The 13,249-nt window shown below is 34.8% G+C and overlaps 3 protein-coding genes across 4 annotated transcripts in view; 2 read left to right on the top strand and 1 right to left on the bottom strand.

Moving 5' to 3' along the window:
• The first annotated feature begins 1,751 nt into the window (after window positions 1-1,751).
• Window positions 1,752-6,633, top strand: LOC116305505 (protein Hikeshi). Its single transcript, XM_031715438.2, has 3 exons — window positions 1,752-1,905; window positions 2,719-2,943; window positions 5,271-6,633. The coding sequence occupies exons 1-3, from the start codon at window positions 1,867-1,869 to the stop codon at window positions 5,604-5,606; spliced, it is 600 nt and encodes a 199-aa protein (XP_031571298.1). The 5' UTR covers window positions 1,752-1,866; the 3' UTR covers window positions 5,607-6,633.
• LOC116305503 (methylthioribose-1-phosphate isomerase) lies at window positions 6,634-10,196 on the bottom strand. Its single transcript, XM_031715435.2, has 3 exons — window positions 9,989-10,196; window positions 8,706-9,366; window positions 6,634-8,500 (listed from the first exon to the last, which is right to left on the bottom strand). The coding sequence occupies exons 1-3, from the start codon at window positions 10,118-10,120 to the stop codon at window positions 8,223-8,225; spliced, it is 1,071 nt and encodes a 356-aa protein (XP_031571295.2). The 5' UTR covers window positions 10,121-10,196; the 3' UTR covers window positions 6,634-8,222.
• Window positions 10,197-12,000: 1,804 nt separating this feature from the next.
• LOC116305499 (uncharacterized) overlaps window positions 12,001-13,249 on the top strand; it is a 36,208-nt gene continuing 34,959 nt past the window's right edge. For both annotated transcript variants that reach the window (XM_089039955.1, XM_089039954.1), the window contains exon 1: window positions 12,001-12,142. In XM_089039955.1, the coding sequence (XP_088896081.1) occupies window positions 12,088-12,142 (55 nt within the window). In that variant the 5' untranslated portion in view covers window positions 12,001-12,087. The remainder of the gene's footprint in view (window positions 12,143-13,249) is intronic.

The following is a 13,249-nucleotide window of genomic DNA, read 5'->3' as shown; positions in this document are numbered from 1 at the left end:
ACCGTTAGGAGATCGATACTTGAAATACCTAACCATTAGGAGATCGATGCTTGAAATACCTAACCATTAGGAGATCGTACCTTGAAATACCTAACCGTTAGGAGATCGTTAATTGAAATACCTAACCATTAGGAGATCGATACTTGAAATACCTAACCATTAGGAGATCGATACTTGAAATACCTAAACATTAGGAGATCGATCCTTGAAATACCTAACCATTAGGAGATCGATACTTGAAATACCTAACCATTAGGAGATCGATCCTTGAAATACCTAACCATTAGGAGATCGATCCTTGAAATACCTAACCATTAGGAGATCGATCCTTGAAATACCTAACCATTAGGAGATCTATCCTTGAAATACCTAACCATTAGGAGATCGATCCTTGAAATACCTAACCATTAGGAGATCGATCCTTGAAATACCTAACCATTAGGAGATCGATACTTGAAATACCTAACCATTAGAAGATCGATTTTTGAAATACCTAACCATTAGGAGATCGATCCTTGAAATACCTAACCATTAGGAGATCGATACTTGAAATATTTGGTGATCGCATTTGCATCTTTATGATATTCGCAATAACGATCCCACGAGTTTCCCGCCATTTTAATCTAGGTAACCATTCTCTTTCTGACTTCATTGTTTTCGGTCTTTCTTTGATTAACGGCAACAATGATTGTCGCAAGACCAAAGAAATGCGGCTTATTTACCTATTGGGCACTCTTAGTCCCAACGGGATTAACGAACGCTTTACTTTCAACTAACCTTTTCTTTTGTCTTTTGATTGTTTGCTTTTGTTTCCTTGCCTACCTTGCTCTCATTGGTTTCTTTTATCTTATTCTATCATATATACACTCCTTTCTACCACTTCTTTCTCTTTTACTCCGACGAAGGACTAGCGTCCGAAACGTCAGTAAGTTTTTTCATCTTTTCACGGTGTATAATTTACCTTTTCATCATTACCGTTTCATTAGAAACACCGACGCAGCTCACACTAGTTTTTAGCTAGTTATATCTTTTCGTTAGGAGATCGTAACGTGAAATACCTAACCATACCAGATGTAAATTGATTAGAATTTTCTGCTATGATATGATTTCATTCAGGCTCTTCGTAGAGTCGTTAGCCTACTTTAGTCACACAGTCGAATGCTGGACAAAACAAAAACAACATGAAACATGAAATTAGTATAGTGCATTCTTAATGAAACAAAATGCTTTAATGCAATTTTTGACTGCGACATCTTGAAGGTGTCGCTAAATGTAGCATGAAACTACTTTATGTCAATCAAAGTTTAAACTTTTTTGACCAAAGCTCCTCATGTTCTGTTTATTATATAATTATCAATGAAGTATGTTTTGGCTTTTTCAGGCAATTCTTTCCGTGTATTTTTGAATAGCCATCGCAATGGTGTTATCTTCACACGTGAAAACAACATGTTATTTTCACGTGTGAAGGTATCAATTTTTGGAAATAGAGGAATATAGATATTTCATTGTTAATTATATAATGACACAAAAGAATTCATCGACAATTCTTTTGTTAAGTTCCTCCAACATGGCCGCCGTGAAAACCATCAATTGGCGATACACCTTTTCCACTTTAATCAAGCTCCTTTTCATCCAGGTTTCTCTGTTCCTGTTCTAATTTTCCCTGGCTAAACAGGCACTAGCCTGCGTTGTTCGCCGGTCTGCGGTGTTGCGAATAACTTTTGGTTGGGTTTCCTGTGTTAGATGATGTTTGACATCATCTAACATCAGTCACACTCTTGAGATAGACTTGATTTATGTTCTGTAGGTGACTACTGTACGTGGTTTAAAAAAAAGACAGCGATCGATCTGATGTACTAAAGTAAAATGGCATCGATGTTTGGCTGTGTTGTGTGTGGAAGATTGGTAAGTTTATTCCTTTATGTATGTCACACTAGATTCAATAACTAAGCTCATTTCTCTTGTATAGAATTTAATGTTATGTAGAACTCGTAAGCTTATTATACAGATTATTCGAGTGATTTGTAGGAGCTGGGGTTTGCTATTAACCGTAAAATGGTCCTCAGTACAACTCACTTTCAAAGGCAAAACAGTGAAAGGATTTCAGTTCACAGGAAAGCAAAATATTGCGCCATGTTGGTTGACATGACAAGACTCCAAGACCGAATCTTTTGTCAACGTAAACCAACATGGCGGCTATGCACTCCAAGAATAGGAATAAAATAATAGTTTATGTAAGAGTACATGGGAAATACATACACAGTTAGACTTATTTTTTATAGTTATTTGTACTAATTGACTCATTATTGTACATTTAACAAATCAATATAGCTTTTTCTATGGTGTGTGCTTATCGAATATATATAGAATGATATCCGCAAAGGATCCTAACTTCAAAGTTTTGATAATTTCTGTCAATCTTTATAAAATTTTTACAACCTTTGAAACAGCGTGACTACTAACGTCAGCACAAGCAGGGCTAGCCTGTAATCGACAATGGCTCTTAGCCAATCAGCAAGTGAGAAATTAACAAGTTGTGTTAAAACAGAGTTTGTTTACTAGCCTATATGGCGGTCTCAATCTATTTATTCAACATCTTTTCAGTCAGGGCAATGTCGAGTCTCTTGCGGGTATGCTCTGCTACTGAACATCATAATGATTGGTTGGAGTTCATATTATATATCATTGTTATTAATATTATGAAATTTATTTTTCCAGGTTCAAACAGATGCTCAACAAGTTGGTCCAACACAAGTTGTGTTTAACTTACCAGATGCTGATAGCATTCAACATATAGTAATATTCCTTACAGGGGCTGTACCGTTCCCAGACAATATGGGCGGAGCTGTGTACTACTGTTTTCCAAGTCCTCAAGGTCAATCATGGCAGCTTCTTGGATTTATATCAAATGCCAAACCAAGTGCAATATTTAAAATATCCAAGGTAATGTAACATTTTACAGTGAGAGTGTAATTTGAACCAATAGTCATTCAAACAATTTTCTCACAAATAACCCTACATGTATATCATGCTAGTGTGACATAAGATATTTGATAAATAGAAAAAGGGAATAAGTGAGAGAGTTACTTGATCCATGGTCATTCAAACTTTTTTTTACAAAATAACCCTATATCATGCTAGCATGACATAAAATATTTGATATTGAAAAAGGGAAGTGAAGAGTTACTTGAACCATGGTCATTCAAACTTTTTTTTACAAAATAACCCTATATCATGATCATGCTAGAGTGACATAAGATATTTATTTGATTAATTGAAAACAGGAGTTTACAAACAAATTTGTCACACTGATGATAGTAAAATTGCAAACTTTTATAGAGATTGCTCTTAAACTGATGAGATATAAATTTTTGAATTGAAGAATTTTTGTGAATTGTCTGTAAAGAAATGTATGTGAAACAAATGAAAATGAGGCTCACTGGGCATGCGATGCCTGGTGGCATACATTACAAACTTCTTTGCAAAAATGCTCAGTTTCAAAAGTTCATGTCGTTGTCAGCTTATGAGCAATCTCTAAAAAACTTTGCAACTTTACTATTACAGTAGAGTGCAAATAATGTACCTGTGAAATAGATAGCTAGCTAACTAATTACTAACCTTTGGTTGCCTAAGTCTAATTAGTTAAAATAGGCGAGCCGTGAGGGGTAAACTTAAGTCGTGTTTGCTACTCAAGGGCGCCCATTTTAAAATATTTTTAAACACACTTACAAAACTGAAACAATATTTTATTGTACATGCTTTTCCTTCGAATAATTTGACATTTTCACATTTTCGTATCTATTCATTTGCGTATTGAGTTGTTACTCTAGTAAACGCCCTGTGCCCTTGTCATACCTCACTGAATTCCTGTCTTGTCTAATTAAGCACTAACTATCTCCTATTTCATCCTAACTATTTCACAGGTATATTATTTGCACTCTATCAGTGACAAATTTTAATCATAAACTCCTTTTTCAAATTAATCAAACATCTTATAATTTCATGCTACCGTGAGAAGGATGAGTTATCCAAACACTAGTATCTTAACGACATAAGTCTTAAGGTTTTATTATTTTTTTCCGGTCCAGTATCCTAAAAAATCGTGCATTCTGATTGGCTGTTTGAGGGGACGGTATTAATTTTTGTCAGTACATGTATCTGCCCGCGGTCGTGGTCTGGTATCCTTTGCCTCTAAACAACAAAACAGAACAAATACAAAAAGAAGTAAAAAATATGAGGGAAAAAAATCAATAAGTTATTTACCGTCCTATAGTCAGTCCGGATAGGGAAGAATTGTGCTCTCGGTCTTGAAAACTATCCGGACCTCCTGGCCAGTAAATAACATATATTTTTAAGCTTTATTGTATCCATTGATAATAGTAATACAATTACAAGATATCAAATGTTTTTGTTAAATTTTTACATTACATTTCAACAGTGAAATTTACCGAGCCTTAAATGTCCTGTAATTCTATTGTTGAGATACTTGAGAGTGATTAGATGATTTGTGAAAATTTTGTTTGAGTGGCCTTGGGTTGTGTATATGTAGTTGCACTGTAATACCTCTTGAAATCATCAATACAATATCGTTTTTGATTTATGCATTATGGGGTACCCTGGGTGCCAGAGGCCGTGGGGAAGAAGTGGGTAATTTTCTTTAGAGGAAAATATTATTATAGTTTTAGGCTCCTTTGCCGGCAGGTGTAGACCTTTTTAAGTCTAGGTATAATGTTGGCTATTTCAGAGCTCATGTAATTTTCTAGAGTATCATTTCTTTGTTTAATGGCTGTTCATTTGAATACAATTGAATCAAATGAAGCAGAGAAACTTATTCTCAAGAAAAAATATGATGCATTGTCTGAAATGGGAAAACATTATGCTTATAAGCTTAAAATCACAACACAAAAAAAATCCTGTTACCTCTATCGACAACTAAGTGAACAACTGATGTGTATGGATTAAATTTGGTTGAGTGAATTCATACACATTGCCAAAACTCTAGACTCGAACGTCAAATGTGTTTCGCTACGATGGTCTACAAATCGGTACATAGCTTAGCTCCTGGTTATCTAAATGCCAAGTTTGTAAATCATTCTAGCATTTATAATTATTCTTTGAGGGACAACGATGGAAAACTTGCCCTCTCCTTGCTACGAACACATTTTTGTATTTTTACTGTATAAATAAAGATGTCTGTCTGGCTGCTGTCTGTCTGTCTGTCTGTTTGTCTATCTATACACGTACCTAATGTTATTGCCTCTATGTGACAGGCCAAGCCTGAAGATGTTGTTAGCAATCCTTTTTCACTAAACGTACAACAGCAAGACCATACCATGGCTCAAATAGGGATATCCATCGAGCCTCTTACTCAACTAGCACAACAAACACCAGTTGCAAATGCCACTCCAACTACCTTGAACACTTTTGTGCAGTTCACTCAAAAGATGATGGAAAGTTTTGTGAATTATGCAAGTTCCTTTTCAATTACACAAACACAAATGACTCCTAATCCTAGCGAAAGTTTTATTCCCATGAGTGTGGTACAGAAATGGTATTTGTCGTTTGAACGAAAACTAGCATGTGATCCAAACTTTTGGAAAAACTGATGGATGGCTGTATCCTGCCGGGCTAAACAGTCTGTTATACATTGTATATCTATTGGTTCTTGAATATGGATATTATTTTAGAAACAACTAAGTATTGTCAAAAAGCAAAATTTTTATGTTTTCGATTACCATTGCTTTAAAGTGCCTATGACCCCTAACTCAATGTTTTCAGCATTGATTCTACATGAAGTTAAAAGTTAAATAGTAAAATATTTTTATATGATTTGAGTGATGCATCTTCGAGATATCAAGGTTTATACTTCCAGTATGCTATTGAGTGTGATGTCATAGGAGGCATTATTATATATACGAAAATTTACTGGGGTAGTAAAATATCCTGTATAAAACAGTTATCTTACTCAGGGTTTATAAAAAGGTTATTGCAAATTTGTTTCCTCATTGTAATCAGTGTTTTGATTTAAAAATGATGACAAATAAACCCAAATGCCTAGTATGACATCACACTTATTAGCATGCTGGAAGTATAAACCTTGATATCCCCAAAATTCATCACTCAAATCATATAAAAATATTTTACTATTTAACTTTTAACTTCATGTAGAATCAATGCTGAAAACATTGAGTTAGGGGTCATAGGCACTTTAATTACCATGTGCTGATTGAGACAACAGTTGCAACAGTTAAACTCCCATCAATTAGGATAGTAAACAGTTCATCTCATTGCCTGATTTTCTTCCCATCAAACAGAGTTGTGAACAGTTTATGTGATTTCCCGATTTCCCTGTCACTGTTGTCTCAATCAGCGAGTAGCAATCAAACAATCTGTTTCCCATGAATATCATACTTCATATAGAAAAAGTGGTAATGTTAAAGATGATCCAACTGAAAAAAATGATTTAAAACTTTCATAAACCATTAAAATATGTAATTTAGCTTTATTTTGTTATTAGCTTTTTAAGATACTGTAAATTAAACAGTATAACTATAACTAGTCACCTATAACTCATTGCCAAGCAAATAAATAAGATTGTAATTGAATCTGAATAAAAGAAACAAGAATACCAAATGTTTCTTTGTTAATAAACAGTTTGTTTTTATTGATTTATACATTCAAATATGTATACATTATATTATTAATATCATATTATTATTATTATTATTATTATTATTATTATTATTATTATTATTATATAAACACTCCTTTCTACTACCTTTCTCTTTTACTCCGACAATTAAAGGACTAGCGTCCGAAACGTCAGTTGTTTCATCTTTTCACAGTGTATGATTGACCTTTTTATCATTACTGTTTTATTAGAAACACTGACGCAGCTCACACTAGTTTTTAGCTAGTTATCTTGTCTGTATACATTATATATACATTATAATATGAAGTCACAGGAAAAGAACACTTAAAATTAAATTTACAGTGGATTACATGTTACTTATCTGCACTTTTGATATTCAATATTCAACAGATCTTTTGGCCAAAGGGGTTAATATTTTACCTACATAATTAAGCAGATAAGTTAAGGGAGGTGGGAGGGCTAATTGAACTTTAACACACTCCTAGTTAATATGCCTTTGTCATATAAGTTACTAAGCTGTACTAAAAAAAAACATCTTTCTCAATATAATTTGATGTAATATGCTTTTAATTGCCACAGAATAATTAATAATGCTGCAAGTTGTTTATAAGCCTGCTATGCAATTATTGCTATTAATAAAGGTATGTGGGATTTCATGTTATGTACTGTTTAATAAACTTACAGGAGTGTTTTATCAGGATTTAAAAACATGAGGCGTAGCCAAGTGTTTTTAGACCTGATAAAACATGATCTGCGAGTTTATTGAACGGCTTCGAAAACTGATGATGTATGTTCTCATATTGTACTGAATTCTTCACGAAATGAACCAAGTTTGATAGAGAAAATCCAAGTTAAAGTTTATGCAAATGAAGATGAATCTATATCAGATATAAAACCTCCTTCATGGTTATGATTTCTATTGTGTTTCCTTCACGAATCATTGATGAGATTTTGAAAAACAAATAGGGTTTGTGCTACATCTCCAACACTAAATTCAAGGACTTTTCGAGGTCAAAAAATTACGATTTTGTTTGGGAATTTCGTCTTAACAATTTATAGGAACAACTAACACATATATTAATGACTTTTATTTAAATTTTACATAAACAAAGGTTTTGAAACTCGATATGATTGATTAAAATGATGGAAAATAGCAAATACATACTGTAAGTGACCTGAAGTTACAATCGAAATAACAAAAAGGAATTGTCAAAAAAAAGTAGCTGATCATAATAAGTTACAAGGAACTGTAACAAATTCAAGGAATATTCCAGGAGTATCCAGCAACTTTGCTATTTTCAAGGGCTTTTCAAGTGCACTTAAAAATGGGTTTTGAATTCCAGGGCTTTTCAAGGATTTAAAAAAGGTTAGCACGAACCCTGAACAAACCTGATATAGCTATAGCTAGCTTGGCTGTATCGTCATTTGTATGCATGGAGCCACTCTGCTCTCAACGCAACAGTTCTGAAACATGTTCTTCAATTACATTGCCATGGAAACCATAGGATCAATTTAGAAATTGTAGTTTGAAACATCAACCGTGGAAGACTTTTCCCTAACACTTCAATTTCTATTTTTTGTGGCTTAAATTACTGATTTTGGCCTTAAGGTCATACGGAGAGAAAACACCAAATTCTGTAATAATACCACCAGTTATTAACTCAGAATTTGTGACATCAAATGCAGGATTCCAGCAATTGACGTTATGTGGAGCAATGCTAATACCCTGGAAGAGAGTTAACTCTTTAGCCACCCTTTCTTCAATCTCTATTTCCTTGCCACTGTTAAGTGTGAGATCAATAGACGTGGTTGGTGCAGCCACATAGAAAGGAATTGAATGAAATTTTGCTAAAAAGAAAAGCAAAAATACAGTGTTAATATATTATATAAACTTAAATTTGATTTGTGAATAGTACAGCATAATATGCAGCCCTTATAGTCCTCCACTGGTCGTCAAATAATTGAAAAATTCATTGAGACAATGTATATGATTGAATAATGTGATATATAAGAACCTCCAATTTATTATTATATTATTATTATATAAACAAACCTGATATGGCCAGTTGATAAGTACCAATCTTATTAGCTGTATCTCCATTAGCAACCACTCTGTCTGCTCCTACCACAACAGCACTGATGTCCTTAAGCTTCATTGCCATGGAAACCATAGAATCAGCTATGAGTGTAGCTGGAATTTCTTCAAAGACCAATTCATATGCAGTGAGGCGGGAGCCTTGATTGTAGGGACGTGTTTCAGTGCAAAATACATGGTCCAGCTTGTCAATTTCATGTAGTTTCCTTATCACACCTAATGCCGTTCCGTATCCAGCAGTCGCCAAGGAACCAGTGTTGCAATGTGTCAAAATCCTTAACTTTTCTTTGCTTTCAATATTTTCAATCATATGGCAAGCTCCATGCTTTCCTATTGCTTTATTATCCGCAATATCTTTTGACAGCATTGATTCAATTTTTTCAAGCAAGTTAAGCTTGGCTTTCTCTGGTTCAGTATTGTCTGGCATATTTGCCAAAAACTTGTTCAAACTCATTGCTGCCTCAGTCATGTTCACAGCTGTGGGTCTTGCTGTTTTCAAATATTCAAGCTTTTCCCTGACAAAAGATGACAAGTCCTCAAATGTCTTGAAAGTCATTGGGAAGATTTCAACTGCTAGACTTAAGGCACCAACAATAGCAATTGCAGGAGCACCTCGCACCTGATACAAAAAAGTCTCTGTTAATGGACCCTTCATTTCTTAAGGGGGGAGGGGTAAAAAAATCACAATCCAGATGGGGGTACTCTAAGCAATCTGAAGCACATTGCATTTTTACAATAGAGGCTTTGCACCATCACATGATGGCAGCCATGTTAGATGGCAGGAACAATACAATCGTTTTACATGAGAAAGAATTCAATTCCCAAGAGCAAAGGGATTTTATTGTTGTCTGCACTGTATTATGGCCCCGGCACGTGATAGTGCAAAGCCTCTATAAACAAGCTAAGGTGAAGCTGGGAATCACTCGATAATAGTTCAAAATTGTTCAAACTAAGACGATAACGATAACACAGTGTATAGGAAATAGTGTATAAGTAATAATCATAAATTTAAATAACAAAATATTAAAGAATCTTGACATAAGTCATAAGCTGAAACTTCACGTGCATGGCACACTTAACTTGCAGAATCGAATGAACATTTAACTAGAATCACAACAAAGTAAGCTTAATTATCTTGGTATAAAGAAAAACACGAACACGAAAGAAAATAACCTGATCTTACTGCATGTGGTACGAATAAAGTTAAGCTTATGTAATAATCTTCTGACTTTGTTGTTTACCTTCATGGATCGTATCGCACTCCATCCATCTTCAACTTTACAAATCTTATCATATTTCGATTCATTTGGCAGGAGAAGTTGGTTCAGGACTTCAAGACTTCCTCTACTATACTTGATAGCTTGTAAAGACATTGTTTATACCTTAAAGTTTGGATGAAAAAGAAAGGTTTCGATATAGCACAGAGGGTGTCGTTATCAGTTGTCCTTTTTCAACACAGGAGGCCCATTTTACTGATCATTTTATTCCCCATAATACTCTGCGCTTTTTTAGGTAAATACCACAGAGAACCCATACAATTAAATCCCTTTGTAGTATTTTTGTGTTTTTTGAATGCCCTGATAATTGGAAACTAATGCTCTATCCAGCCACCTAGTGATAGGTATTCCATATACGTGTGGCGCTGGATACGAATAGCCCGCTTCTTTTTATTTTATTTTATTATTTTTTTAGATATATACACATATGTGTATATATAAATTTTTTTTTTTTTTGATAAACTGATTGATGAAAAAATAATAATTTAGCGCTGGAATATGTCGCTTCTCACGGGGACCTCAGTTTTCATATTTGCCCTTAACCCGATATCGTTTGAATGCAGCCCGCTGCTGGTCGCTAGAGGCTGTACGCGATATTCGAGGGAAATCGTAATCGCGATGTTTTTTTAAAAAAATTTGTGATGTGCAGTGCGAAAAGTTATTTTAGTGATCCGTGATTCTAGCTTGTTGTGAAAATTGGTGATGAATTCCGTGAACCATGATTGTTCTTTTGTAACATTTGTAAACTGTATGTGTGTGTTATTTTTTTTGTTTGTTTGTTTTTCTGTTTGTTTGTTTTTTTGTTGTTTTTTTTTTACCTCTGTTTTAGTAGGAGCTATGGTTGTCACGCAAAGAACCGGCATATTATTTTTTTGTTTTTAAATATTGCCTTAAATTTTTGATTTTATTTTCGTGTTATTTCAGAATGTTATCGTAAACATGGGAAGAAATTTGATCCAGGTCACGTACACGCCATTTAATTTAAGATGCAAGTCGTGATGACTCACCCCATCAATATTAACTATTCTCACCTTTGGCCTATCCTCTATAAATTTCGAACGGTGAAATTCTTCCTCAGACTAGGGTAGCGTGTATCAATCTACCAGTACTGATCAATTTGTTTGTTTGTTTGTTTGTTTGTTTGTTTGTTTGTTTGTTTTTTCAACTGAACACGGAACTGCCTGTGACAATTCCTGGAAAATTCACAAACCATCTTATTGACGTCAGTATGCCGTCATAAAGTATTTCAGTCGCCAGAAAGTAATGAATGAATACTGTATCATTGCTTTTAGATTATTTTTTGCACAATTTATGCTCTCAGCTTCGTGCCTTCCGGACTAGAGGCAGAATACCAGGAAACCGCTGACGTTGGTAATACCAAGGGTGACATAACTTTCACCAAGTTGAAGTTGAAGCCCTCTTCCAATGTTAGAATCAGAATCTAGACAAGAAAACCGGAGAATAACTCGTTTCAACGCTGCACCGCTGTGGCCCTCGTCCCATGTTAGAATCAGAATCTAGACAAGAAAACCGGAAAATAACTTGTTTCAACGCTGCACCGCTGAGGTCCTCGTCCCCATGTTAGAATCAGAATCTAGACAAGAAAACCGGAGAATAACTTGTTTCAACGCTGCACCGCTGAGGTCCTCGTCCCCATGTTAGAATCAGAATCTAGACAGGAAAAACCAGAGTATAACTCGTTTCAACGCGGCACCCTTGAAGCAGCTGGAAAATCAAGCAGTTATACTGGTGGCGAGTCTGGGAATAACAATTGAAGCGATAAAAATGCGCGTTTTATTTTATAGGAATTTTCCATGATTTGCATGAGGCGCGCGCGATTATCACAAATTTTGCGTAGGAGGGAAAATACAGTATCAATTGTTCCAGAAACAATGTAAAATTTACATTGGATTGGCCGATCACCCTACTCAACAGAAAGAGCCAATCAAGTACCAGAAGCAATGTCATCACTCATTGGACATCTTTGATTGACAGCCGGATGTTGGAATTTTGTATAAGTATCGTTGCTCCGTGAGCAAACTTCCTCTGACTGCAGTTCGAACATGAAAGGGTTTCTAATTTTTGTGCTCTTTGGAGCGCAAATCTTTGGCATCTCAGGTAAGGGAGATATCTTTATACGCTGTGTTTAATAAGGTAGTTTGATTATTCTATTTGGATGCTTTTAGCTCGTTAACTATTGCATTAAGTTGTTGAATATTTAAGTAATGGTTTTAGGGAAACGACTCGTGCTAGTTCTGGTTTTCAGATCCTAATAGTTTTCGATAAAATACTTTATGGAAAAAAACTTTTAGCAAAGCAAGCTGAGTAAAATTACTTTCAAAGTAGCTGTAACAATATCTTTAATACGGGCGTTTTGGAAACCCGCGCCAAGGTTATCTTGTCTAATTATACACAGTAAGCCGATGTATTTAAAACAAAATTCACAGCACATGAAAAATATATTTAACTTGGAGTTCCAGAGTTTGATAAAACAGTCTCAGTATTGTTATGATTGAATTCTTTAGGGAACTTCTATTGAGATGAGTGGTAATTGTTCGTTTTAATCGAGTAGTTGTTTACGCATTGTTCAGTTAATTCTTGGCCGCCTTCACCGACCTTTTATCCGTCAGATTTATAAATCACAAGCCGTCTTAACCTACTTGTATCGTATTTCGTTTTTTTACCAGACAAATAAACGTTCTACTTAACTCGCCCTATAAAGAACAGAAAATTTCATTTCGCAATAAGCCTGAAGCGAGATGACGTTTTACCCCCGTCTCTAGGCCATAATCATTTTAACATTGCTTTTGTTCTTTAATTATGACTATTGTTCCTGTATTCTCTAAGGAATCAAAAATTTTAATATGAAAGAATTTTAAAAACTATTATGGTATAGAGTCGGGGGTAAAACGTCATCTCGCTTCGGGCTTATTGAACTGCAGCCGACAGAGCAGAAAAATGACAAGGCTGCTACTTTCGCACGAATTTTTTTCCTTTATCTCTCATTCATGCTGAAAAAACGTTTATTGTTTCATTCGTGTCTCTTGTGCTTTAAACTTTTCACAAAATTCTGCTAACCTCGAGCAATTTTGTGCTGATCAAAATATCATCTCTCCCAACGTTCACGGCGATATATCTCAAATACGCATTAATTAAATTTCCCCCAGTTTTGGTATTTTGTTAATCAGGCCAAAAAGAGCCTGTTTATGAAATATAAAGCTTATT

The sequence above is a fragment of the Actinia tenebrosa genome, unplaced genomic scaffold (assembly GCF_029948245.1).
Source record: "Actinia tenebrosa isolate PJP-AT-01 unplaced genomic scaffold, QUT_ActTen_1.0 PGA_scaffold7__59_contigs__length_16204524, whole genome shotgun sequence".
Taxonomy (NCBI): domain Eukaryota; kingdom Metazoa; phylum Cnidaria; class Anthozoa; order Actiniaria; family Actiniidae; genus Actinia; species Actinia tenebrosa.
The sequence above is the reverse complement of the archived record's forward strand: the minus strand, read 5'-3'. Positions and strand labels throughout refer to the sequence as shown.